The sequence below is a fragment of the Phalacrocorax aristotelis genome, chromosome 1 (genome assembly GCF_949628215.1).
Source record: "Phalacrocorax aristotelis chromosome 1, bGulAri2.1, whole genome shotgun sequence".
In the NCBI taxonomy this organism is placed as follows: Eukaryota; Metazoa; Chordata; class Aves; order Suliformes; family Phalacrocoracidae; genus Phalacrocorax; species Phalacrocorax aristotelis.
In genome coordinates this window covers 84,467,529-84,494,896 of record NC_134276.1, presented here as the reverse complement: position 1 = coordinate 84,494,896, position 27,368 = coordinate 84,467,529, and the positions used below count along the sequence as shown (strand labels likewise).

Sequence of the window (27,368 nt, the reverse complement as noted above, 5' to 3'; positions counted from 1 at the left end):
ACTAAGTCATGCATACAGTTCCACCGACTGCTTACGTTGGTGAAGGCTAGCCTGGTGTCTAAAGTGCAAAGATGGAACTAATCTTGCATTTTCTACTTCTATCGCAAAGCCTGACTGCCTCAAAGAAGTGTCATGATGAGCTGGGTGAAGCTCTCCAGGAGCACTGGAAGGTGATCCTGTGGTAAGTACTGCTTCATATAGTATTCTTGCATGAATTCAGCTTTAACAGACCAGGCCTGTAACATGTATTTGCTCTTTGGCCTCTGATAATGCAAGAGTCATTAGACTAAATGAGTATTTTCTCATCTAACAGATTATTTATAATGCTATTTTCATCATTATAAGGCTGTGTCAGATCTTCCTGAAGTCTTGTAGCTGCTCTTCTGCCACCATCCACCCTACAGCCACTTGAATAATATTGCTGTAGTACCCTACAGTATCGGAAGAGGAAACAGGAAATGTTTAAAGTACAAGCTGTGTTGTTGCTCTTCCACGTGGAAATATCTAACATCTTGTTCTGACCGAAGAGTAATTGCCAGCTGGTGCTACCTTGTCCATTGCAGCAGGAGTACAGCAAGAGCAGATAAGACTCTCTTACTTGCTCAAGACTTTACCAGAGACTGCAAGGTTAAGGATGTTGGTATCATCTTCAGTCACATCTTTCTCTTGAGAAATTCTAGGCTTGATGTGCCTAATACAACAAATGTCTGTTCAGTTACACAAGTTGATGCAAGCTGCGCATACCCTTAAGTCCCAGGGTGATTTAGCAACAGTGCCACGTGTGCTAGAGAAAATGAGAACCTATTGTCATTTTCTTCTTTACAAGCACCCACGACTTCATTTGTTCTGCTTGCAACCCATTCAGGATTTAGCAGAACTGGATATTCACGGTACTTTGCAGTTATACCTCTCTTTCTTACTGTACAGTAGCAGAGGATGAAGTGTCTGATTGAATGTAGACGTTGAACGGTTGATGTTGAATCCATCCTCTTGGTATCTGCTTCCTTTCTGGGCTTTGTGAGCTGTTTCAGATGTCTGACTTGAACAGGTAGTGACCCTCAGATGTACTTAAACACCAGCCAACTAGTGTGTTGCAGTCAGTCTGGAGGCAAGGCCCTTGCCACAATAATAGGTGTGGAGGATAGCATCTGCTCCCTGGTCAGAGCTCCCCTTCTGCCTCCTCCTCTCTCCTTCTCCTCTCCCCTCTCCCTGCTTTTTTCTCTCCCTTTTTTTCTCCTCAACTGTGAGACCTCTTTTATTTTCTGTTCATCTTGCCTCCTTTCTCTCTAGAAAGAAGCAAGGGCTTATAAAAGTCACAAGTGAAATTAAGGCTTGTGGATGCTATTACATGCCTGTAATTAAAGTTTGATTATCGTTCCAGTTGTGCCCTCATTAATGGTTATGTAAACACAGATGGATGCAAAGACAAGCAGACACAGAGCTCCCATTACTGTACTGTAGATAAATATGAATTATAGGAATCCAGAGACAGGTCTTCTTCTCTGGATCAGTGGCCATGTAGGTTAGACTCCTTAGAAGTTGGAGTTACACAAACAGACGCAAAGGAAGCACTGAAACCAAAGGAACACCAATTTCTTCGCACCTGGGCTAGCTAAAGGTGTCACTCAGCACAGCAACCATCCCCACAGTGGTTTTCCAGGCATTACATATTACAAATGTGAACTAGAGAAGGGTAAGAAGGCAGCTGTGCTCTTCATGAGGTTGAGGCAGAACCTTTCAAAGACACAGCAATTCAAAGGTGTGTTCATCACTCAAAAGTTCAACTAAAAATGTTTGTGATTTTTGTCTGCCTCTTGCTGACAGTGCTCCTCCTGCTGCGTGCCATTAAAACAGCATGGCATGGCCGAGAACTGAACCGGTGGATGTTGCGGTTCCTATTTGCTAAAGCTAAGAGTATGCCTGCCCTTCAACCAAGGCTGTGTTTGTAGCTTGTGTGGACATTCCCTAGTAAACTTTAAGCTAGCTAGATTGGGTATGGTTGGCAGTTTAGCCACTGTAGCCTGGAGTACAGTAGAAGCACAGCACCCCGTTGGGCTGGCCTGCTTCTCAGGCAGGTTTTTCAGCCTAGGTTTCCTGCAACAAGTAGACAATTAGACTATCTAATTTAAGGGTAGCTAAAATATAACCTTATGTGATGAAGCAGTGTTCTGGCTGGCGTGAGGGCTGGCTTTGGAGGTGGCTGGTTGGTACTGCCCCCATCACTCCACTAGCACAGCTTTGGCAGAGTCTTGTCATGCTCTAAATCTGAGACTCTGCAAACTGGATTTTGCATAGTTTTCTAAATTTCATCAATCTACCTTATTACTTAGTGTGATGTTTCGAGCATTCTGCTATTTGATAGAAATTCTGATGCCAGTAGCCATTACTCTAAACATTTCTTTATTTTAAAAAAATATTTTTAATTTAATAATTAATTGTAATTAATTTAATAATGTGTACTAAGTGACCTTGAATTGCCATATAATTGCTATGTCATGAGTGTCTTATTAAGTCTAAGTTAGATTCTTATTTGCAATATTTGAGATAATTGACCCAATTTTTCTATGTCATTTTCAAGAAAACAGAAGTTCCTCTGTGTGTGGATTACACAAAGGGAATGTACAGATCTCCTCATAGAATCATCTTACAAATATTTACTTAATTACCTTCACTGGGAATTATGATATTTCCCTGAACATTGTGCCATGCTGAAACTTGAAATTGTGCAGAGTTCTCAAGTGCAAAGTATCTGGTGAAATAATACTTTATTTGAAGTAAAGGCAGTCAACTGCCTTTACTGATCTCCAATTTTAACCTTGCAATCTGAGACTGAACAATTTAATTGGAGTTTATTTAGGGCATATCCTCACAAAGCTTTTGTGATCTGAGTAGCCCTATTGATTTGTGTCTTACTCTTTTGTTAAAAGGTCCAAAATATCTTCCCTTTGTGTTTTGTTACATTTCTTCAAATGAAGATGGGTTTTGTTTGAGATGTTTCCCTTTTCGTTTTGCCTGGCAAATAGTGACACTAGTCTGGACCTATCTGTGGGTGTAAGTTATTTTCAGATAGCCAAAGGAATTTACTGTCTCACCTGAAAGAATTTCAGCTTGGACAATATGAGTTGTTTAGCACTGTCAGGAAATTCTTCTGTTCCTTGGGTGTGTATGCATGCAAGAAATGTGTAAGCTAAATATAGTGTTATTTTTTGAGCTCTAGTCACCTGTACTGGCCTTTTTTTATCTTTATTTGCTGTGAACCCCAAGTATAGAACCTGCAATGCATGATGGTAAGACATTCTGGTAAATAAGCTGCACTTGGTCTGCATATTCTACCTTAAAAATTATTGGAAGGTACCAATAAAGTATGATTAACCTGATCTTAGAAATATCTAGCGAGTTCTGTGTCTTTTATATGTTCTCTTCATCACAAAAACAGGGTATGTGAATCAGTGAATCAGGGTTTCTGTGCAATGTATCACAGAATCACAGAATCACAGGTTGGAAGGGACCTCAGGGATCATCTAGTGTCCAGCGTGGCTGAGTCAACCACTTCCCTGGGGAGATTATTCCAATGGTGACTGTCCTCAATGTGAAAAATTTCCCTCTCATGCCCAGTCAGAATCTCCCCAAAAGAACATGTGTCCATTCCCCCTTGTCCTCTCCATGTGACTCTGTGTAAAAAGGGAGCCTCCATCTTCTTTGTAGCTACCCCTGAAATACTGGTACATGGTGATGAGATCCCCTCTGAGCCTCCTTTTCTCAAGGCTGAACAAACCCAGTTCTCCCAGCCTATCCTCGTATGGCAGGCTTCCCAGTCTTCTGATCATCTTGGTGGCCCTTCTCGGGACCCCTTCCAGCCTGTCCACATCCTTTTTGTATAGCGGGGACCAGAACTGGACACAGTACTCCAGGTGTGGCCTGACAAGCGCTGAGTAGAGCGGGATAATGACTTCTTTCTCTCTGCTGGAGATGCCCTTTTTGATGCAACCCAGCATCCTGTTGGCCTTCCTGGCCGCAGCAGCACACTGTTCGCTCATGTTGAGCTTCCTGTCCACCAGGACCCCCAGGTCCCTTTCCACAGAGCTGCTCTCCAGCCAGGTGGATCCCAGTCTGTTCTGCGCTCCTGGATTATGTTTTCCCAGGTGCATGACCTTACACTTCTCCTTGTTGAACTTCATAAGGTTCTTGCTGGCCCACTCTTCCAGCCTATCCAGATCTTCCTGCAGAGCACTTCTGGAGTGTCTACTTCCCCACTCAACTTGGTGTCATCAGCAAACTTCATCAGGCTATGCGAGACTGTTACTTTGGAATAAAGACTCATATGCTTAAAATATTATTGAATAAAATATACATAATGTTTACAGATTTAAACGTTTTTCATCTGTATTGTTCATCCATTTGAGACATAATCAGTGTTGATCAATGCTTGAAATAGACTTAACTAAACTAAAATTTTAAGCTCTTCTTTCAAAGACCTGACTCATTGCCATAATATTAATCTATTAGCTGCTCACCCAAAGGTGACATAAATGTTTGAATTCTCAGATCATTACACAGTATTTAGTATTATTGATGTTAATAGAGCTGCTTATTCAGCTACTAAAGCAGTCATGTAAATAGTCATGTAAATTTTATTTAAGTACTTTTTTATACAGTGCTAGGTTTTAAAAGGAACACAAATCCAAGCCGTTGACAGAACTGCACAGGTGGTTCTACAATAGCAAACTGAGATAAAACAAGAAACTAGAATGTGAGTGTTGTTAACTTGTGTTCCTATATTAAATAAAAACATAGAGCATAGTCCTAGGAGGTGTCTGGTCAGATAGCAAGACTCTTCATCCCCGATGCAGGCAGCCTACAATATAATCTCAACATACTTCTGAGTTTTGAACCCCAACACAAAAGTATTTAAATTGTTCTCAGTGCAGCAGTAGTCAGGAAAAATCACAAGAAAGCTGTGTGAGGAGCAGGGCTGAGATGGTGCTGGAGGGAGCACTGATTCCTATCCTCAGTTGGAGGACAAAGATGAGCAACAGGGAAAGGGATGAGGACAGTATTGCAGGTGGTGAAAACGCTGTTTCCCAAAAATCCACCATTAGAGTCACTCTGCTGTCCTGCCAACTGATTTGTCTTGGTTTGCTTGTGGTTTCACTAACAGCTTTGAGCTAGATTTAAAGTCCTCTGCAGTTAACAAAAGGGTTTTTCTCATTCTTTGCTAATCTTGTGTCCGACTGTTAAGGGAGAGACTAGGTATTTTTTGTCTTCTGCCTGCAGCATCTAACTTGTTCTTGTAAATGAGTTTGATTCAGTGCCTGAGGGTCAGTTCAGTCTTACGCAAGTTTGGTCTTCCCAAACGTATTTTTAATTCAGTGTTCAATTTGGTAAGTAACGGTGATTAACTAAAACACACACAAAATATTAGTGAGGTGTTTCCCTGCAGCATTTGCAAAACAAACACCCTTGGATTTCTAGTGGTAGATTGCTAAGGGTCCCAGAAGTGCGGTTTATGGGCCTTGCAAGGGCAGAAAGGGAATCACCACCCTCACTGTGAGGCTGTGAGGATGTGAGACCCCTTGGGTTTGAATCGCTTTCCTCCTTGATTTAGAGCAGAGACCTCAGCTCTGCTCTTGTTCTCAGAAATGTGTCTTCCTTGCTGATTTGCAGAACATACCACCACAGGTGCTTTTCACTCTCCCTGCTGAAGCTGGTTTGCTTTGTGTAAGCAGATAAACGCTTGCTGGGCTGATGGGAGAAATTCCATTGCTGGTGTTTAAAAACCTCAGTGCTGCTTCTGGGCTTTCCCTTGCTTCTGCCGACTTATGAAGTGGAGAAGTGATGCCTGTGAGGAGGACAGACGTAGTCTGGCTGACGGCCAGAGGGAAGGCTTGTTCCAGGTGCCTGGTCAGGCTGGTGAAATTTTCCATCCCTGAATTGTGCTGGAGACAGGCTGTATAACGATCCCACTCACTAGGCATCAGGGCACGGGGGCGTGTATTGCTTCTCGCCTGTTTTGTGAATCTGGGTCTGTGTTTCAAATAACGATTGCCTTAAATGAGAGATGTTAATGGCCAAGCACTCCCTCCAGTTAATTACAGGTCAATAGAAAGTTATTATCATGCAGCCCTGAGAGTACAGTGCTTATTTTTTGTTTGGTCCCTAACCTGAAGCAGTCCATCCAAGGCTGAGGAGTATTCATTTATTTTAGCAGGCTTTCAGTTCCTGTAGGGAGATGGATATTACTGTCAGAAGGGAAATGGGACATTAACTGAGGTCCAGATGCTGCACATAAGCATCAGTTAATATGTTAATTTAAAATGATGAATGAAATAGTTACAGTATTTTAATGGTAAACTACAGTACAGACACAGAATATCCCTTGTAGCATGGGGCCTGTGAAAGCGTGCGAGTATCACTGGCAGCCTGGGTGTGGGGAAGCTACGAGGGGGAGAAGCAGGTACGCAGAGAAAAGGAGCTTTTTCACACCCAGTTCAAAGAGGTGAAATTCCTGCTGTCTTTGTGTGAACCAATGTGGGCTAGGAGAAGGAGGAAGCCACTAGCTAGAAAAAAGTGGGTATTCCACAAAACAAGTGGCAAAAGACAAAGCTAAAAAACAATACAGTTACATATATGTTTTAAAAACACAATGGCTCAGTTAACTGACAACAGCTGGAAAGACTGAATTAAAATAATTTTCTCTCCAATGTCCATTTGTGATGAATACTTAAGATGAAATTATGCAAGCTAATGATAGTTACAGAAGTGTGACTTGTATTTAAGAGAGCTACTGCTTGGACGTCAGAGGTAGGAAACCAGTGCTCTGAAATATTAGGCATGTGACTGTTTCATGTTAACAGCTGTAGAGCCTGATTCTGCAAACCCTAAGCCATGTGGAACTACTCCCCTGAACACAATATATTATATGAGTACAGCAATATAGATTTAACATGCATAATCATCAAAGCCTTTTTCTATGTTATAATTTTAATGTTAGATCTCCATTTTGGTTTTAAACTGTGGAAATATACAGAGAAAATGCATGCACATCTTAGGGCAGAAATAATGATTGTGTTTGCTGCAATAAAACCAGATTTTTTTTCTTCTTATATCTGTAGCTTCATGAGCTTTCATTAAAAAAATCAAAATCCTGTTTGTTGTCAAAGGTAGTTTTTAACTTTCCTTTTTAAAATCTATTTAGAAAACCCTATGCCGCATAAGACAGAATATATTAAAGTTAGCCAGTCTTTCTCTTTTCCTTTCCCTCCCTCTCTTCTTTTTAAAGAAGTAACTTAAAAATATGTGTGCTGTGTAACAACGTGTGCTGAAGTTTCATGTTTCAGGTAATCTTCTTTAAAATAATGGGATTCTAGATTGCATCAGTTAGTTTAAAAACTGCTATGCTATTGGTAGGGACAAAATGGGATTAGAGCCAAAATTTGACTGTGTTACTGCCAAAGTCTGTATCAGATTTAAGACACATGCTTCTGCAAGCTTCCATGAAGGTTGTGAAAAAAGTTTTAATACAGAGTTGGATTACGGCTCGCGAGCTCAAAACACTGGCCATTACACTACCATCTCAAAAGGCTGCTGTAACACGGAGCAGAGAATACAGCAGATTTCTTACATTTTCTGGACCACAGACGGATTTTGAATGCCTCTTTGTGCCTTGATGGAAGAAATATTAACTTCAGTAACTGGAATCCATACCTGATCACTTGTGAGCGTGTATGCCTATACATACAGATATATATATCTATTTAAACCCTTATCATGATTTTCTTTCAAGTGTACCTAAAATCTGCTCTAAGAAATGACATTCTCTAGATGAACTTACAATTGTTTTGAGCAGTGAAGAGCCAGATATTTACTCTCGTATGTTGGAATCCTGTGTGAGTTTATAAGAGAAATTCTGGAAGCTTTTCTTTTCTGTATTGCTGATAGAGAAATGCATTTCGAAACAGACGCCTCTAGCTGTATGACGACAACTGCATAGTAACCTGTGGATTTTAAACATCAGAATGTACAAACCGTGGGCAACTTTGAATATTTTCATAGTTTCTTTTCTACATCTGCTGCAAGGATCTGACTATGAGAATGGATCTGTGAAGGTAGGTAATCTTTATTTACTGCTATTCTTAATAACCCAGATTGCCAGAACTACATACTTTTAATGTGCAAGGTGGTGGTCTTTTTGCTCTTTTGGTGTTTGGGATTTTTTTGTGATCATTTGGTTGCACAGATGTTTAGCAGCCATAGAGGAAAGAAAATCTATAAAGAAGTTAAATCCATATCAACTGTTTAATATTTTATGTCCTTTTACTAGTTATTTTTAAGTACTTGTATACTTTGTTCTAAATTAAACTTTCAGTGTCAGTCATGTAAAATAGAAGCAAAATCTAAACAAAAATGCAAGTTGGAGCATTAGAATACTTGTTAAATACACTCTTTTATTTCAGATATTTATAATTGCAGGAATTAATATCCTGGTACTGAAAATTTTCCTCTAAGAGCACGTGTTCTTCAGTTGTTCACTTGTTTGCCAAAAAAATCAGAGAAATGTTTTCCTTTTGTTTTATTAGGAGATGTAATCCAGGACTTCAAAATAAGCCGCAACTAGTAATAATAGAGCACATTGTCTGGGAATTAACATTTCTTCTGAATATAATTCATGCAACAAAATTTAAGCTGAAGCCTCACCTTGAGAGTAGCATTTTTCAGATCTGACTTTCTTAGACAGTGTGAGAACATCCAGGACAATCATTTGGAAAAATCAGAACAAAAACTGGAACAAGTTTCTACATCTGCAGTGCGTCCAAAAATGATTAATTTGGTGGGTGGTCCAGAAAAAATTATTTGTTTTTCACTAACAGCAAAACAAGATAATAATTTTGTTTTCAGTTCAGAAAACCCCTGCTTGCAAGAGATGACCACACATTAGTCTGTGAACTGCACTGCATGCACTGTGTTTTAGAAAAGAAATGCTAAGTTATGTGCTTAATTGCAGACTGCTGTTGCCAGCACAAGAAGTTAGCAGTGGTGAGCGGTGTGTGCCTCAGGATGACTAATGGCTAACTCCTTTCCCTCCTCACCATTCACAAGCTTTTAATTTACAACCTCAGCAATGAGTTCTTTGAAGGCATTACGACCAGAGTAATCAGCCTTGTATACATTACCTTTATGCACTGCATGGCAAATCACTGGTTTCTTACATGTAGGAATCACTTTATTTAAACCAGAAAGCGTTTTCTAATATAGAATAGTAACCATTGTATAACTGGCAGTGATGATAATTTGTCCTCACATGGGACGAAAGTTTATTCAGCATGATAGTAAACTAATAGTTAGTCCTTTAATTAAATTTTAAAAACATATCCACTTTGCCTAGAATAAATGCAAGAGCACTTCTAGTTTATTCACTGTGATAGGATTGTCCATCCAACGTATATACAAATGCCTTGGCTGCTGATTGCCGCACGGAAAAGACTGGTTTTCCGCTTGGTCTGGCTTTTTCCAAGCAGACAGAGATTTTTGGCTAAGCTGTTGATTATTTTTCTTTTAATGTTTTACACAGCATGATAGATTTCTGGGTTGTTTTAGCATGTATGACCTGAGGGCTTTTGTGTGTGTACATATATATATTGGATATACCCCACAAAACGTCCTTCATGTTACAGTGTTTAATGGTACACAGGGTTATGCCTTTTCTTACCGATTGCACCTCAAATTGAATTTGCAGGACACAGAAATGATGTATTGCATTCACCTGCCATACCTTTTTTTTCTTAAGTTCTTTAAGGTCAATGGCAGTATTGCCTGGATAAAAACCACAAGGTCAAGATGCAGGTGATATGCAATTAATGAGACCTAAGAAGGGTTAACCACCAGCAACCTGCTCTTCCCCCATTATATGAGTTCAAGTAGCTGAGCTATACCCACAACACCTGATGTTTTAAACTTGTTGATGGTTTAAACCATCAGGTGGTGTCAGTGTGGTATCTTGTGATAAGAATTTTGGGATACTCTTTTATCCTCCTTCCGCAAATATCCTAATTAATGCAGTGAACATTAAAAGGCTGGTGTACAAGCTGCTGTATTTCAACAAGTATCTCTGTTGTGCTTGACTCTTCTCAACCCTTCAGAAAAGCCATCCTCTTCTGGGTACAGGAGTCTCTTTTCCCCACAAGTGTGCACCAAGGCCGGTTGTCCTTTGCCCATCAGGCCCAGCTCTTCCTTCCTCTCTCCATTCTCAACCTATTCCAGTTCTGGCATTTGACCCATGTTGCCTTACCTCCAGGACTCAGGGTCTCGTTTTCCTTACTGGGCTCCCTTGTGTGCTCTCGTGTGTTGACCTCCTTCCCACTTGCTTCCTCCTGGTTGGGGATGCCCTGCTTCTCTCTCAGACCGTCAGGAGGTCTGTCCAAGTTCCTCAGAGACAGTTGTACTGGACACTTTTGCTTTCCAGTCATGTCTGACCATGGTCCCCCCTTGTCTCCTCCATCCCTAGCTTCTCACTTTGTCTCCATGGTCATGACTTCCTGGCTTTCCTTTTCCTGACCCCAGTTTCTAGTTCTGGTATCTCCAGATGTCCTCAGCCCCCTCAGCCAGGTCTTGCCCTCTTCCATCAGTGTTCACCTCCTTCCTCTTCCACAGCCAAATCTGGCAGCTTCCCTTCTCTGGTTGCCTGACCCCTATGGCCTGAGGGAGAGGAAGGGCAGGTCCTCTGCTCTCAGCCCCATGGGCTGGACCTGTGGTGGCCTGCACCCAGGTCCTGTTCTGCTCCTGAATGGAGTAGGGCCAACATAGGTCCCATCTGCTGAGCTAAACCTGGTCCGGCTACTAAACCCTGGCAGGTCTCTGCTGTTGTTCTCAGAGATTTTTGTGTTTGGTTGGATTTTTGCACAGATAGCAACAGACACATCTGGGCCAACAAAGGTTCCTCAGGTGTCAAAACTTTACATCTGTGATCCACAGCAGGAAACACCAGATATTTGCAAAGATGAGATTTCCAGAAAATATTTTTTCATGGATAAAAGAGCTTCACCCTCAACTGTGGTCAAGACACTTTGACAGAGAAAGCAAAAAAATATTAAAATTATTTTGAGGCAGACATCTGGCATGGAAAGTTTCAGCCTGAACATCTAATAGCTGGCAGTGTTATAAACAACTGGAAAACAGTCTCATGATGGGAAGCGGTGGGCAGCCTCAGACTGGGACAGCGCAGCCGCGCAGGTGTCAGGCTGGGCTCCTTAGCTGAACACACGTCAAGGCTGGCAGCAATCCCTCTGCCTCGCACGCCAGTTGCTTGGTTCAGGGTGCCAGCCTGACATACAAAGTCCTCACTGAACAATTAGATTACCACATGGGTTTTCTGAAGACTGAGCATTATTGTTTTGTCCCAACAGTCTCTTATGTTTTGGAACCCCTCAGCTATGGAACCGCAAACTTCGTTGTCTCTTTTCCTGTCTCTCTCCCACATTTTTCCTCTCCTAGAGCAATGACAGACATAGGCTACTTTTTCCAGAATTTTAAAATTAGATGCAAAGAGCTATGTCCTATATTAATCAGAGCTGAGGCAATTTTTTTTTGCCAAGAAAAGGCAATGATCTGTCAGAGCTGCTCCTGCCTTCCAACACTAAAACTGCCTCTCTAATGAGGCTGCAAGGTCTTGATCTCTGAGAATTTGAGTGTCACTGCCCTATTCTGTCCCTTATGTTATTAATAAATCGTTAGGGGGAAGGCAAGAGAAAGGGATGACTGGTAATGCCCAGGTTATAACAGACTCAAAGCCTTTTCTTTTTGCAGAGGTCTTCTCCCCATGGTGAACCCTCCTTTGGTTCATTAGAGAGAAACCCACAGCTGATAGGCCTGAGGAGTACCACTGAACTAGAAATGTGCTTTCTGATCAGAAGACCAAGGGGTTAGTTGTGCTTAGCCCTGGACGTAAACATGGCTGCTCTCTGCACCATACACTCCTTTTCCATGGCTAGGCCTTTTTTGCTTCTGCAATAAACATCAATACAGCCTTGAGTGGTCATTTTTGCTCTAACAGATCTTAGATTCAATAATATTGTGCAGCCGCTGTGAGCTGGACAGAGGTGGAAGCCACTTTCCAAACACAGCTGGTGCATTGTCCCTGTCTGCTGGTGAGTGTGAAACAGCACTTTGCCACTATCCTCAGACCCTGGACCACCTAAGTGGAGAATGTTTTGCCCCTGGGAAGGCATGGAAATATTGGAGAGCCATCACACCGTGAGCGGAAGTAATCAGGAAGGAATTTGCATCTCTCCCTTCCTAGAGCCAGCTGCAGCCTGTCCATCTGTACAACTAAAACAGCCAGAGCTCTGTAAAGAAACCTAAGCAGCAGAGCTGGATGTAAGCTTTTGCCTCTGTAATTATGACTGACACTGTTTTGCAGATAGATCTACACAGCTCTCTAATAACTTCTTGCAAATATTGCTCAGTTTCTAGAAAAGAGACATTTTCAGAAATCTTCTCTCTCTCATGTGTTATATTCCTCAAAGGGAACTCCTGGAAGTACAGCAAACTGCTCAACAGCTAGAGAAAGCAACCTTAAAGGTAGCTGGAAACAATTTCTCTGTTTAAACTAGGCTTTTCATCCTCACATCCAGCTTCCTTTCAAAGTTAGCAAGCTCTTTTAAACAAATATTATGAAATTGTGGCTTTCATAAGTGTTTTATTATCCCAGATTTGTCACTGCTGCTCTTGATTCTCTGTGATTACCATCTCTGATAGGCACTATGAGCCAAAAATGTGTGAAAATGTACTTGCCGCATTCCTGCAGAAATGATTGTCTGTGCTTTTCCTTCAGAAGTGGGGAACTGTCGGGGAGGTTGCAATGAAAGCCAGTTTGTTCTGACTTATCTGCTACTGCCTTGACAAGGTACAGTGAAGGATAAGAGAACAATTCTGTATTGTTGCCATGCCACACAGCATCTGTCCTTGGCTCTTATCAATTTGGAAAGGAAACTACTAACACGCTGCTACTTTATCAAGAGCAGCTCTTGCTTGTGAGAAATAGCAAAAAAATCTCTCCCAGCTGCTGTTCCAGTCCAGTCCATCTCAGCTAGGACTGTAACACCCAAGTATAGAGCGGAGCTCTGCAAAGTACATCAGGCTGTTCAGATTAATCAGATGCAGTGTTTGAGAAATTCATGCTATTAATCAGCTGTTTGAAATTAAGACAGAACTAATTAAACTTTGACATCAGTCATGGCTCACATATGAAACTCTGTGAAACCAAGGAGAGGCAGGAAGGCAGGTTCAGAGGGCAGTGGAGCAACTTTCTATTAATTTGTGGTCACAAGGTAACAAAAACAAGCAATCAGCTCAGGCTCACTGAATGTTGCTTGTCTCTGTTTTCTGCAGCCTACTTGTGCTTTCTCCCTCACAGGCATTTGCACTATTTCTAACCACTGATGTGGTGGTATTGATGCAGGCTCCCACAGGAGACAGGCAAAGAAAGTCTCCCTGAAATGGGAAAAAAAAAACCAAACCCAAACCTGGTGCAAACTCTGGCTTGTGAGAGCTCTGCTGTTGTGTCTGCAAATTTTGTTCTGATCACTACTGTCCCTACTCCAGACTAGATCTGGGTAAAGTTTACTTGTGTTTTATCTCCTGTGGGCACCATATTGGTATTTGGGAAAAATAAATAAGGTACAGTTGTTATAGGTGATAACTCTTTTATACTTATTCCCATTAAAAACCTTGTACAGTAGTTTTTATCGTTATCACTAAATGGCTGGGATCTGTGTTTCTTTTAGACCTTTCTCTCAGGGCAAGTAAGTCCAGTCACAGAACTGACCATTGCTAGTTCTTGGGCTTGGCTTTGAGACGTAGTCCAAAAATGACTGTATTCCTCAGCTTTGCTGGGGGGGAAAAATGACCTGAGACATTTTGCGCTAGGGAATGAAATCTGATATTATACCTTTCTTACAGAAACCCTTATTCCTTAGGAATTCCTTATTCCTCCCACTATGTGCCAGTCCCTTATCTCCTTCTCCACCTGATCCCTACCTCTCTAGCATGTTTTGCAAATCTTCATAATTCTTGTTAGGATTTGAGGAATGGAGACAAAATGCTATGTGCCCCCACTACAGCCTCAGAGACCCCCTTTACGCATGGGAAGATCAATCAGAGTTTGCTCTTTTTTTATGTCCTTGTGAAAGAGGTATATAAGGGCTTCTGCATCAATGACTAGCAGAACAATTGAGCAGGGTAGTTTAGTTTGCTCTCATTAAGAAAAATTCAGCTTCCTGAAGGACATCTGCATATTTTTTTTCTATTTTCCCCCCAAATGTGACTTAAAGTGTGAGACCACTCAGCCAATGGTAGGTCGCCACCTAGGGTCCTTGGTGCTTACAGCAGAGTCATACCGAGTGCAACACTCGTGCAGTTGAACATATGGGATTTGGCTATCCAATGTGGGCACCACATGGGTTTGGAAAGGGGTGACTGCTCTCCTTATTATCAGGATGTCAGGACGACTTTGTCTGAGCCATGCTTTCAGGTGGGAAGCATGCTAGGTTAGTTTTGAGAATTCATTGTCACCGGCTGCTGCGTGGTCACTATTTGTGTGCAGCCGGGAGGGAATTCTATTTGAGTCGGACTGAATTGCAAAAAAGTTGCATCATGTTACTATATCGTATGTCACATTGCAAATAGAGAATGTGCCATTCAAATAGGCAAAACTTTTCACTTTAATTAGCAGTGTGACTCAGAAACCACATTAAGACATTTTCTTGAACTGCTAGGGAAATATTACTTAAGAAAAATTACAATTCCAGGAAAATGTGTGCATGTGATTGGGGTAACATAAGTTCATTCAGTATTGGCAATGGCTTTGCTTTGTGAAGTGACATTTTGAAACCGGGCCGTCCAATTGGCTAGTCACACTTCCAAAACATTTATTAAAGAGTCTTGGGGCAAACCCAGAAACCAGTGAAAGCACTAACTGAAGGAAACTTCATCACATTAAAAAATATTTTCAACTATTAAAAGAATACATAGTTATCTGATTTCATTCAGGTCTCTGTTACCGAGCCATTCCAAAATCACTGTCCAAACCCCAGCAACTTCCTAAGAATAAACAAATAGCAAAAGAAAGTGACTACAGTCTGGACATGCTCTTTATAAACACATATAATATGCTATTTCTGACCTATGTACCCTGTCACAGTGTTAAGCTAGCACCTAACATTGCGTGTGATGAAGTAAGTGCTATGTATTATTTCTAGCTGTGCTCTGTACTGAGCATCACGGCTGCTTGAACAGACTGCAGCAATGCAAGATGATATGAACAAGCATACAAGAAGAGGCTCAGAAAAATGTACTGTAAGACTCCCAAAGCTGACAGTAGCATTTGGGCTATATCAATGAGTTACAACCCTGGACATTTATGGCAATCCATCTGTGTCCTTTCACTGATCAAGCAAATATACTTTGCATGATCACCATAGGAGGGACCTAGGAGTAAACTCTCAAAGTAAATGACTAGGCTTGAACAGGGAGGAACTCCATACCATAGTAAACCTACTCTTTTCTTCCATCTGCCCACCCGGCTTTTCCCTCATTGCTGACAAAATGATGCACAGTGAATGTTGTTACCTTCAAAATCACACTTCAGCTGCTGTGAGAATGTTTCCCACGAGTGCCAAAAGACCTGGCTGTGGGAAGAAATATTTGTTTCATGAGAGTTGTAGTTGATTCTCATAGTATTTGCTGGCTGGAAAAAAAAAACCTTCCTATTTTGGTATAAAGACCTAGCTGGCTAAAAGTAGATAGTTGTGAGAGGTATTTTGATAAAATATTATGAGTGTCTGATTGCTTTGGACAGGAAGAAATATGAAATAAATATGAAATAATCTGAGATTTATGCTTTTACAAAATAATGTACAATTCTGATGTTTTCAGTTCTTTGCTTTGAGTATTTTGATTCATTCAGACCAAGAATACAGCAATCAAAATGTCTCGTCTCTGAGGATTTTGATAATGTAAGCATGCTACTAAAGTACAAGAAGTTTGATTTGTTTGCTGCAGCATCACAGAAGATCTGCTCTAGTTCAAAAGGCCATTCAAAATATATAACAGCTCTTCTCTTGAAGCCATAGGGTAGCTAATGTGATTTACTTGTCAAAACAGATAATCTTCAGCTAAAGTAGAAGCTGTTTTATCACCACCTTGACCACTAAGTTTAGGAAAGAGGTAATTAAGTCTCCTGTCTTCACTGGAAGTAAGGCTGGAGCCTAAGGAGACAGGCTTCCAAGGAGGGGAGTCTGGAGGCAACTGTTTACCACACAGAACATCAGAGGTTGAGCAGTCTAGAAGTTGCTTGTCCTCCAGTTTTGGGTCTTGGTCAGATGATGCACTGACAAGGTTTTAGCAAAAAAGGCCCTCAAACATCACATCTGTATCAGTGAGAACAGTGGCAGTCTCAGATAAACGCCTCCCTGTCAGCCCCCTAAAAATAACTTATTTGTGCACTACTAATGCATAGATAATCATGCTTCCAGAAGGGATACAGTCAGGGATGGGACTTCATATATCAGAAGTTCATAGCTGACAGAGAATAAAAATTCTGAGTTTCTTTGAGCTGGTGAAAAGTAGATGTTCCTTCTGTCCTCAGAAATTAAATACAATGGTGATGATAAAATTAGTGCAACCAGCATGTGTCAGGCATGTGATAGTTAGAATCCTCATGCTAGATGTTCATACGGTGATGCAGTTCCTTGTTCATAAGGTGATAAGTTACTCCTGCAAGCCTGATGTTTTCAAGCTGCAGAAGATTCTCTCGCTATTTTATTACCCATTGTGCAACACCCCAAGGATACAAGGTGCTGTATTATAGACAATATTTGTTATGATAATATTTGGCAATGATAGCCCCTGCTATCTCAAAATCATGGCCCATCACTCTGAGCAATATTTTCTGTGTTTCCTTGGTACTCCCTTCAGATGAATGCCTTCCTCTGTTTTCTGTCATCTTTTACTTTAGTTGTAGACACCAGGTTACGGATCATCTCTTTATTTTGTGTTTGTACCTGACCCCATACTCCTACGAGCCACAGTATTGCTAAAAAATACTACTAATAATGATGAAAAACCTCAAAAGGAGTTCCTCTTACTGCAGGGACTGGACACAAGCTTGTCATCCTCACCAGGAAAGTGGTCAAACAAGAGTCCTTCAGACACCATGTAGACCTTTGTGTTGGCCTCATGATGGCAGGAGCTGCCCCCTTTTCCTGCCAAGGCAGAACAAGATTTTTCCACAGGAAATCCCTTGCAGTTCTCTGGCCACATCAGCTCACAGTCTGTGTGTTGTGAGGCACAGCATGGCTGGGCAACCACCCCATGGCTTTGGAGTGGGGAATGAAGTGGCTTCCTCTCCCCAGGCAGCCACCAGTGCCGGCCTTCAGCCAGTCCCAGGTCCTTCAGACCTTGGTGCAGTTGTACTTCCTGGTTCTTTGTATTTGCGTACCTGAGAAAAACTGACTGTTGTCACTCATAAATTGCTTGTGCTTTGGATAAGGAGAGGGGATTTAGTCTCACTTGACTGCTCTCAGCTGAGTGTGATCCATGTCACTTAACTACATCTGAGCTAGTGACCTGCCGACTCCTCCTTCAGCATCAATGGAGAGAAAGATGTAGTTTGGAGGCACAGTTTATCCAACTGACTTCAGAATGAGATGAACATGCACCCAAAGGACCTATTTTTCTCTGTTAACTATATTAGGAGCCTCAGATAACTAGTTCATATTCAGTCAGGTGAATGATCCACAGGATCAGATCTTTTTTGTTTTTAATGATCATAGGGTGGCAGGGAGCTGTAGGCACTCTACCTCTGCAAGATGAGCCTGTAACTATGATCAGTTCATACACTGTTGTAAAAACAACTTGGGAAAGAAAAGGAGGTTACTTTCAGGGTCAGCATACATAGCAGCAAAGTTCCTTGGTATTTTCATGTGGTGATGAATCATCTACCTCATTTTAAAACTGGTTTGAGTCTAGTTCTGAGACTAGCCTTCAGGCAGCACTGGAACGGGGGAGTTCAACTTCTGGTTATGTCAAGTCTTTGTCTTCTACATGTCTTCTCTTGAACTGAATGCAGCTGCTACTGCTGCTTTAAGCACATGACACTCACATAAAGGTTCAAAATGTCCTCACATGCTGCCAGTACTCTTTGTTGATGTTCAGCTGCCCTCATTTTGTGATGAAATGTGTGTCCCCCCCCCGATTGGTTAACTTTGAAAGATTTAGTCTGAACTTAGCTTAAACCAGTTTGGCCGTGCTTGTGATACAATGGCATTAAGAGAATCATCACTCTGCGTTATGCAGCTACAATCTGCTTTCGCTGGCAAGATGAAGCTATTACCTTCTTTTTATTGCTTAACCGCTGAGAGGATGGATCATAAAACAGTGCAAGGTTATTGAGAGGTTCCTTAATCATTTGTCCTGGCCCCAGACACAATGATAATGTTGAAGATTTCCATTAGTATTTATGCAGCACTTGCCATAATAGTATCTGTGACCCTAACTCAGAAAAACATTCCTTTTCAGAAGAGCTCTTACATGTGTTTAGCTTTAAGCAGATGTTTATGTCCCCCTGTGGATAAGGACTGTGAGGCTGGGGCTTAAGGAAAGCAGTCCTCTGTGCAAGCTTTCAGGATGTATTTCCTGGGTCTGTGGGTGTGCTTGAGTACAGAGTGAAATGCAAGCAGGACTTTCCTCAGATTGAGAAAAATATGGATTTTGATCAACCTTTATTTTTGCCTTCTCATGCACACAAAATATTATTCACCATGCATCTGTTTTCTGAAATAAAAATACAGATAGTTACTGATGGCCTTGAAAAAAATTCATTTTGGGTCCTAGGCATGTATTTGTGCTATAGGTCCTCAAATACATTTAGGACTTCAGTGGGCCATTCTTTTACTATTGTATTCTACACATCTTTCCTCTGTTGTTCAACAGAGGAATTTCAATTTCAAATTGAAATTCAGTTTCAGGATCAGGAGGTCCTGAAACAGCATTAATGGAAAGACCATCTGTGTCAGGCTGGGAAGAGCAGCACATACAAATAAGGAGTTCTGTAAACATGGGTTCTGTTGACTCAGAATCAGTTTGAAAAGGGTAAGGTATTTTTATTTACGCAAGAGACCTCAGAGCTTGTCAAGCAAGTGCAAACTGCTGAGCTGCAGCACCTGATACAAGATTGTTAATACTAATTCTCAAGAAGGGGCCCAGTCTGAACAGTGCATACTATGTGTAGGATTGTGCATCTGTATGACATGATGCATAAGCCAAATATGTGACTAGCATAAATCAATGGGGTAATGAACTCAATGTCTGATTTAAGCCAGAGTCCAAGGTGGGAAAGACCACTGAATGAACCACTGCTTTTTCTCTTGTTCCTTTCCAATGCTAACTACTTTTAGGGTTTTTCTGCCATTTGAGATTGCTAGGAAGAAGACAGATAGCCCATTATGGTTTCTTTTGGAAGGACAAAACATGTAATTATCCAAAAATCACAATGCTAACCCACGTTATCATTTCCTGATGTCAGTGATGTTGCTCATAGCCCAAATAGAGGAAAACAGATACTCCTCTCTGAGTTGAAGAATGGTTTTGGAACATATGAGAGGTCAGTGTTATGAAAAATATACAACTTCATTTAAATATGAATCTGATTTTTATTTCTGGGTATGGGATCCATTCTAAGATAAGATACTTAGAAAAATGTTATGAAGAGTAGCAGTAAGCTGAAGAGATAAGAACGAACTACTTAAACCTGCTACTTTGGTATTTGTTATTGATGAGTTCTACACAAACATTTCTTTTAGGCAATAGCATTATGTATTTGGTTAACTACAGGGTGTACATTTATGGGTGCTGAAAGTTTAGTACATTTGGAGCTTTGCAGTGATATGGCTCCACAGGTAATTTGTTCATTTTGGGAGCGTGTAAAGGATTGCCCTGGCCCTTTGCCAATGGCTCCTTCTCTACTTCCTTTCTCTCTCAAGCCTTAATATATATTTTAAGCTTTCTGGGGCTTAATGACGATGATCTCTGGATCTGATCTGATGATCTCCAGATTATCATTTTGCTACCTATGTGAACTATGCCAAGTGCAGTGAATTCCTGCTCCACATCTAGGTGGCAGCCATTACAAGCAACAACTACCACAGTCGTGATGGCTCACCCCAGCTGACTACTAAAATCTGAGCCAACCTTAGGGAAGTGGAGTGAGGGCACGGCAGGGAAAAATTGGTGTTCCTTTGCACCAGGAGGCTGAACAGCTCAGCCTGAGGTAGACTCCCTCATTAGACTCCCACCTGGCAGAATATGGGGAAAAGAGTAAAAATAAACAATATAAGAGCACAGTGGGATCCCAGCAGTACAAGATGATGAGAGCAGAGTGAAGAACGGGAGGGCAACCTGGAAGGAAGGACTGTAGTTATCAGAGAGAGCTTAAAAAAGGGAGGTAGGGGTATCTGAAAAGTGGGAAATAGCATGTGCAGATGACGACAGTCAGGAGAAACAGACAGATGGCGGCTCTGTTCCTCTTGCTTTTTGGGAGGAGCTGGATGTCCCAAAATTATCGGTGGAGGTTTGACCTCTCTGTATGCTTCCCCCTGCTCTGTGGCTGAGCGGGGAGCTCCCCTGCTGTTCAAATGCTGATTTTAACTGCTGTCCACCTGATATCACTGTGAGAGGGGATAGTCCTTGACCATCACTGGTGGGGCCGATGCACCTTCCACTTTCTTTTCATTTTTTAAGCTTTTAGTTTTGGATGCTTTTAAGTTGTGGATAGCTACCTCTATGGTCAAAGTGTATAAGGATGAGGGACCACCTTCTAGATGCTGAATGCTTTGCTTTAGCAAGTGTTTAAAAAAATATTTTTGGTGAGAATATTGTAGTGGTCTTAAAGGAGTCAAAACAAACACATAAGGCAGTATTCACTGTTCTTGTTTTTGTGCTTCGGTAGATTGGAACAAAATTAGGTGCTTCTCTTCAGATGTTTTACACCCCAGATATCTGCGGTGAGATTTGTTTGACCCACAATCCACCACACAAGTATCTTTTGTGATCTGGTGAGCCTGGGCTTGCTGGGCAGCCAGCAAGAACACTTTCAAAGTGATTTCAAATGAAACATGCTCTAAAAGTGTTTATATTTCTCTGTCTTGGCTATAGAGGGAGCTGAGAGTGACTGACTCACAGGCAAAATAGATGTCCACGCTATAAAAACCTACAGCTCTCTGGGATTCAGCCCTCCCTTAAAATCTAGCAGTGCCTTCTGCTTACCGTCTTGCCTAGTGCCCAGCAGTGTTCCGAGGGAGAGTCTGCACTTTGTGTCGGTGCTGTTGTTGTTAAAGGAAAGGGCATCAAGAAATTAACTGGGTAGGGATTCCTGGGAAGGGGTTAGAAAATCAGCTGTAAAAACTGTTACCTCCAGGAAGAAGTCAAATATAAGATGAAGGAAGACAATTATTCTGGCATCCTGCTGGTAGGCAACTGGCAATCCCATCAAACTGCAGAGCTTGGATAGTTGTTAGGAAACATGGGCAGAGTAGAGGCAACAGATTCTCTTCAATGTTGAATAGCCCAGGCAACATTGAGCAGGGCTGGAGTTGACAGAGAAGTGATAACTCAGTTCCAAGAGCCCTGTATGAGTTTTGGATAATCACAGTTTAGTTAATTAGGATACATTTCTGATGACTGCATAGGGAATTCTGTAATGAGCACTGCTCCCTCCATTTCCTTTGGCCGTACCCCTCCAGTTTCCAATATATGAAAAACAGTAAAAGAAGAGAAGGAACAACCTGCACTCATAGGCAGGCTTTGTCAACACCGCTGTGATGCAGCAATATCAGAGGTACATTTTTTTAATTACCATGTTTCAAATCCTATTGGAGATGCATTTTGTGGGCATAAAAATTACTTCTACTACTTGTCCCTCTTTCTATACAGTACGAATTGTGAAGGCATAAAATCAGTTCATTTCAGTGTATTCAGTCCACATTAAGGAACTTGTATAGCTTTAAAAATACAAGAATCCTTAAAGCAGTACAAATTCTTGCTTTAGAAAAGCCCAGAGACTTTTTCTTATCATAAGGAGGCATGTATACTTTTTCGGTTTTCTTTGGTCTTAGTTTTAAAATCTTTTTACTGTAAGAAAGAGAAAAAAAGTCTTGTTAATGGTTAATAGAGTTCCATTTTAATATCTTTGGTCCCATTACCACACCAGCCCTGGTCCTACACTCGCATGTTTTGTAGGGTCACGGGCACAGTTTGTGAATGGGAGTGAATATAAGCTGTGGTTCTTAGAACAAATGAGTCTCGACGCATTGACCTCGAACTGAATTTCAGCTTTCCTAGATCAGCAAAACTCTAGGTAGCTTGTTTATAAAACTATCTTGAAATTCAGTTACCGGTGCTAAGTATTCACATTCCTTCTGACCTATTTGTCCATCAGTATTGAGATGGGCTTTCCAGTTTTCACCACATATGAAATATATGAGAAAACATTCACCTATGAAAACGAGCCATCTCTGTAATGAAACATGGCAGCTTGCTAGAGTGCAATATAATGTTCTGTATGGGCATAAAAGAAGAGCAAAAAACTTATTCTGAGTTAACTACACAGGGAATTTTAGGTCAGTGGAAGGTAATTACCCAAAAACGAACTTGGCCCGTATGTTCAGGCTAACATCTGTATCATTGCAAAATAAATGCCACAGATGTTTTAATAACAAACAACAGATGCAGTCAGTGCTGGGTTTCAGCTCTCATCTAAAAGTGTTCCTCTTATAGGTGACCCTTTCTCCCACCCCTTCCCCCGTCCTATACAGAGCACCCGCTTGCTACTGGTTCAGAGTGCAGGCTGCTACACACCTCCTCGCCAGCTTCCTAAATTTCAGCTTTTCCTGTAAGGACTGGGGTTTTATATATGACAGCAGGCAGTGCAGCCCTTTATTTGCAAGTCAAAAAGTACAGTCGACTGCATGACCAGAGAGTGCAACTGAGAGCACCAGCCCAGTGCCACACAGTAATTTACAAAGATAACCTTTTACTTGGGTTGGAGGCAATAGTTTGCAGCACATATGGTGAGTCAGTGAAAATAAATACTCAATGCCTTGATAAGGCACACAGATGTCAGAAAGCAGCAGTCAAAGAAACCAGTACTGTTATGGGGTGCTGTGCGATATTAAGTTTCTGTTAAACAGGTACATTTTAAGTGAATAATGAGTTTAAACTGATGGGGTAGGACTTTGTAGGGAGTGTTCCCCCATGGGAGCAGAGAATGGTCACGTACACCACGCCAGTGGAAAATGCAATGACTGTGCTAATGCAGCTGCAGAGCCACAGCACTGCGGCTGGACTTGAGGCCACTTTGGCTGACTTGGGCATGACCCAAACGGTAGCTGGGATGGGAAATGGCGGGCGCATCCTGTACTTTGCAGCGCGTTGAACGTTGTGTTTGCCTGTCATGTGGATGGCCTCTTGTCCTTAGGGCAGCTTCCAGCTGTATCACCTGCCCCTGCAGTGATGTCTCGTGGTTGGCACCAGAGTTTTGGCACCTGAGTTTTGGCACCTGAGGTGGCTTGCTGCAGAGGCATGTGGGTTGTGCTCACCAGCTGGACTCATTCAGGTTGTCTATAGGGGTGGCCTGGGATTCATGCTGGCATGGCTGGCCAGTTCAGGCACAGCAACGATGTGATCGGTGTCTGCCAGGTTTCCCAGGGAGCTGGGATATAGGGAGCACAGCCTGCATTTGTCAAATAGCTGTAGTGGCTGTGATGGAAAGGGTGAGGAAGTGGGCATCTCCCCTTCCTAATTTATATGGGCACAAATCTTGCAGACTGGTCTGGCGCCGGGCACTGTCAAAGCCCGGGACATCTCTGTGTGCACCTGTTTTCCCAGGTATTCTCAGCTGTCCTCAGTAATGTGCTGCCTTTTTGTACAAGCATTCCATGTGCTGTATTAGGGACAGGCTGTAAAGGTACTGGCTTTCTGACTTCAACCTTCCCTTCCAGAGGACATCTCTGTCAGCATTGGAGCGGTCAGAACAGCAGATCAGGAGAGCATCCAGCCTGGAAGAGCTGCTTCGCATCACTCACTCTGAGGACTGGAAGCTGTGGAAATGCAGGCTAAAACTCAAAAGTCTGGCCAATTTAGATTCCCGCTCTGCATCACATCGCTCCACCAGATTTGCTGCTGCTTTCTATGATATTGATACACTGAAAGGTAGGTGCCGGTTTGCAGCTGAATGAGCTCACCTTCAGGACCACTGATTCTTAACCAGTAAAGGGTTAAGTACCAGTTTCCTAGAGAAACTGGAAACAACAGGGCATTCATGGAAAATTACTTCGTATGAAAAAAATGTCAGGCAATAGCCTGAGCCTGCCTCCCTGTCTTGTGGCCAAATCAGGCTTATTGTTCTCTGTATACTCTCCAAGGGGAGGATGTATTATGTATGGATTTGTTAGTCCACAGAAAGGAGGGAAGTCAACATGCGAAGAACAGGTTGGAATGACTGGCTGAGGGGCTGGCCAGCAGCATCGGGATAAATCTCAGATTTTGTTTGCAGGCAGAAACAAATGAGCTTTCCTGCAGCAGAGCAATCCCTTCTTTTTATTAGGTGTGCTGTCATATAAGGCGCTGTATCAGCAGCAGTGTCTGGGTGGGAGCTGCAGAGGAAGGAGGTATTGCTGTAATCCCAAACTATTTGAGGAAGTCTCCCCAGAGAGAAGTAGATCTTGAAAGAACCAACCAACACCTGAATGCGGGGAATCACAATCTACTCCCTCACCTGGAGCAAAAATGAATACTATTCCTTGTAGGTGAGAGACTCAAGAGGCTTACATGTTCATTGATGTAAAATAAAGGATCGGTCACTGTACCTTGGTCTAGCAAATGGATATCCTGCAGCAAAACTACACTGTAGCCTAACAAAGTAGAGACTGAGCTATCCCTTTTTGTTCAGTCTGTACCCTGAAGTTATATGATCATATCACTTTCCTTTTGGGAAATCAGATATTGCTGATCCTGTTCCAATACCACTTTTACAATAACCACAGCCAAATTTGCGCACCATTAGTCAGCTAAATTATGGCTGAGCAAAGGTCTTGATTTGCTTCTCTGAGCCACAGCACAGAAATGCAGATATGACTGCCAGTCCAAAAACAGTTTTCATATGACAGGCATAGTTTTAAACTTCTCACAGAAATTTTGTACAGAAAAAAATAATCTAATATACACTGCAAGAACAATTAAGAGGGCTTTAATTAATGGTACACATTTTGTTTGTTCATCTTTAAGTCTAGGACTCCATCAAGCTGTTATTAAAAGTAGTGCCCAGTGTCAAATGCTGCAATTCTCTATTCACTACTGCTTATTTAGTGAGCACCAGCATTTCTGAAAAATTGAAAGATTCCTTTTGTCAATGCAGTGAAACAACAGAGGATGTTGTCAAGTGTTACTGCGTCAGTGCATATTGCAACGGGCTTTTTTCAATGGCAGAATAACGTAACTGTTCAGGTAATAAAGTCAGATGACTTATAGTTGCTTGGAACAGCTGTTAGGTCTTTTCCTACTTTTCCTTTAGAAGTCTAACTCCAGACATAGAGATGTCAGCTTTCTCATTCAAAGTCAAGGCACTGAAACTTAAGTTAAAAAAAGCCTATTGGGTCATCTTCTCCATTCTTCCATCCAAAGTGAAATTATCGCAGGACATAAACCACTTTGTTCTAATATCTTAATACGTTCAAGGTACTAAAGCTCCTTTTTTAAAAAAACAAGCCTATAAACATGTATTTCTTTCCCACACCCTTTCCAGTCATTAAGCATTGATCATTTTAACAAGGGCATCTGTTTTGTTTTAATAAAGTGTTTTGACAAGAAGGCTGGGTCAAGGCTCCTTATTGTTTCACTGCTAGACCATCTTCCACAGCACCCCAAACTCCAGCAGAGCATATTCAGGACTATTCCTCCTTTCTAGAGCTTTAACAATGAACCCACTGAAAGCTCATGTCACCCCGTCTAACCACAGCCTCCCTGGAGAAGCTCAGCTCACTGAGGACTGCGGTGCTTTCAAGCTGGAGTCTGTATCAGAGCCAAAATTCTCAGCAGACGCCCTACACTTGCTCAAGGAAAAGATCCTTGTGACCACAGTGCTTCTGAACAAAATGTGGCACCCACTTTGATGGCCTGTTCCTATAACAGCCCTTCTGCTACAGAAGTGGTTAATAAAGCGAGGATGTGTGCAGTTGGAAAGGTCATCACCGCTTACACTCATTGAAGCGACATGTGAAGTGATTACATGCACATACCTTAATGAGTTTGGCAAACACTTTATTTTCTATTTTAAGGCCTAGTGTTGGATTGCTGTTTTGATAGACTAACATTGCTCTAAAAAACTCCATGGATTTTAGTGACTCTTAATTTATGCTGTAAAATCAGCATCCGACCCCAAGCTTCTATTTCTTGTACTGTATGCATGACTGGAAAGTGGACTGAATCAACCATGGGGAAGCACTTTGCAGGAATAAACAAACTGATTTAAATATACACAGTCAGTTAAAAAAAACAAAATAAAAGGAAGGAAAGTCAGGCAGGAAAGAGATAAATAAATGCTCATCTGAAGACAAAGTATAGCATCTAGATTAAAAATCTTCCAGGAATTTTATCTTTTTTTTTCAGAACTTCCCTGTAAATGTATGCACTGATTGCACAGTCGTAGGGAGGTGGACTGCACTGGAAGAGAGAGCAATTTTCTTAACAGTAGAGAAGTTGCTTTAGATCTTTCAGAAGCCTGCTGGAGGGGGACTGACAGGAAAACTCTTTTTATAATTTTAAGGAGGACTTAAAGCGTAAGCATCGATGACTCTCAAGTAATTCCATAACTTGAATCAGGTAAGAAAAAGCCAAAAAAAGCAGGGCCACCTCTTAACAAGACTCGAGATAATATTGTCTAAACATCACTGCTTTCTTCCTCTGGTTCAGTCAGTTAATGCATTATTCCTTCTTGCAGTCAGAATTTGACAGATCAGTCTAAAATAAATTGCTAGTCGACAACAATTCAGTATTTGAAAGATGTCACAGTGTTTTGAATAGATAAATCATGCTTGAATTCATATTCCTGTTATTCAAACTTGAACCCCCTGAGGGTACTGAGGTGTGAGAGTGTTTGTCTTGGATTCCATTAGACATTTTGGAAACGGTGCTCGCTGGCTGACATCCAGTAGGAGTATTAATACCCTTTGACCAGAATCTGTTAATCATTAATGTGCTTTTGCAGTCAGGCCCAGGCTCTACTGAGTCCACAGTGGGGTACATGTGAAGAGAGGATAAAATGA

The 27,368-nt window shown here is 41.7% G+C and overlaps 1 protein-coding gene across 1 annotated transcript in view; it reads left to right on the top strand.

Annotated features, from left to right (window-relative positions):
• The first annotated feature begins 7,457 nt into the window (after positions 1 to 7,457).
• VEGFD (vascular endothelial growth factor D) overlaps positions 7,458 to 27,368 on the top strand; it is a 29,124-nt gene continuing 9,213 nt past the window's right edge. Inside the window, exons 1-2 of the mRNA XM_075096003.1 lie at positions 7,458 to 8,105; positions 24,048 to 24,258. Coding sequence (XP_074952104.1) covers positions 8,016 to 8,105; positions 24,048 to 24,258 — 301 coding nt within the window. The 5' untranslated portion in view covers positions 7,458 to 8,015. The remainder of the gene's footprint in view (positions 8,106 to 24,047; positions 24,259 to 27,368) is intronic.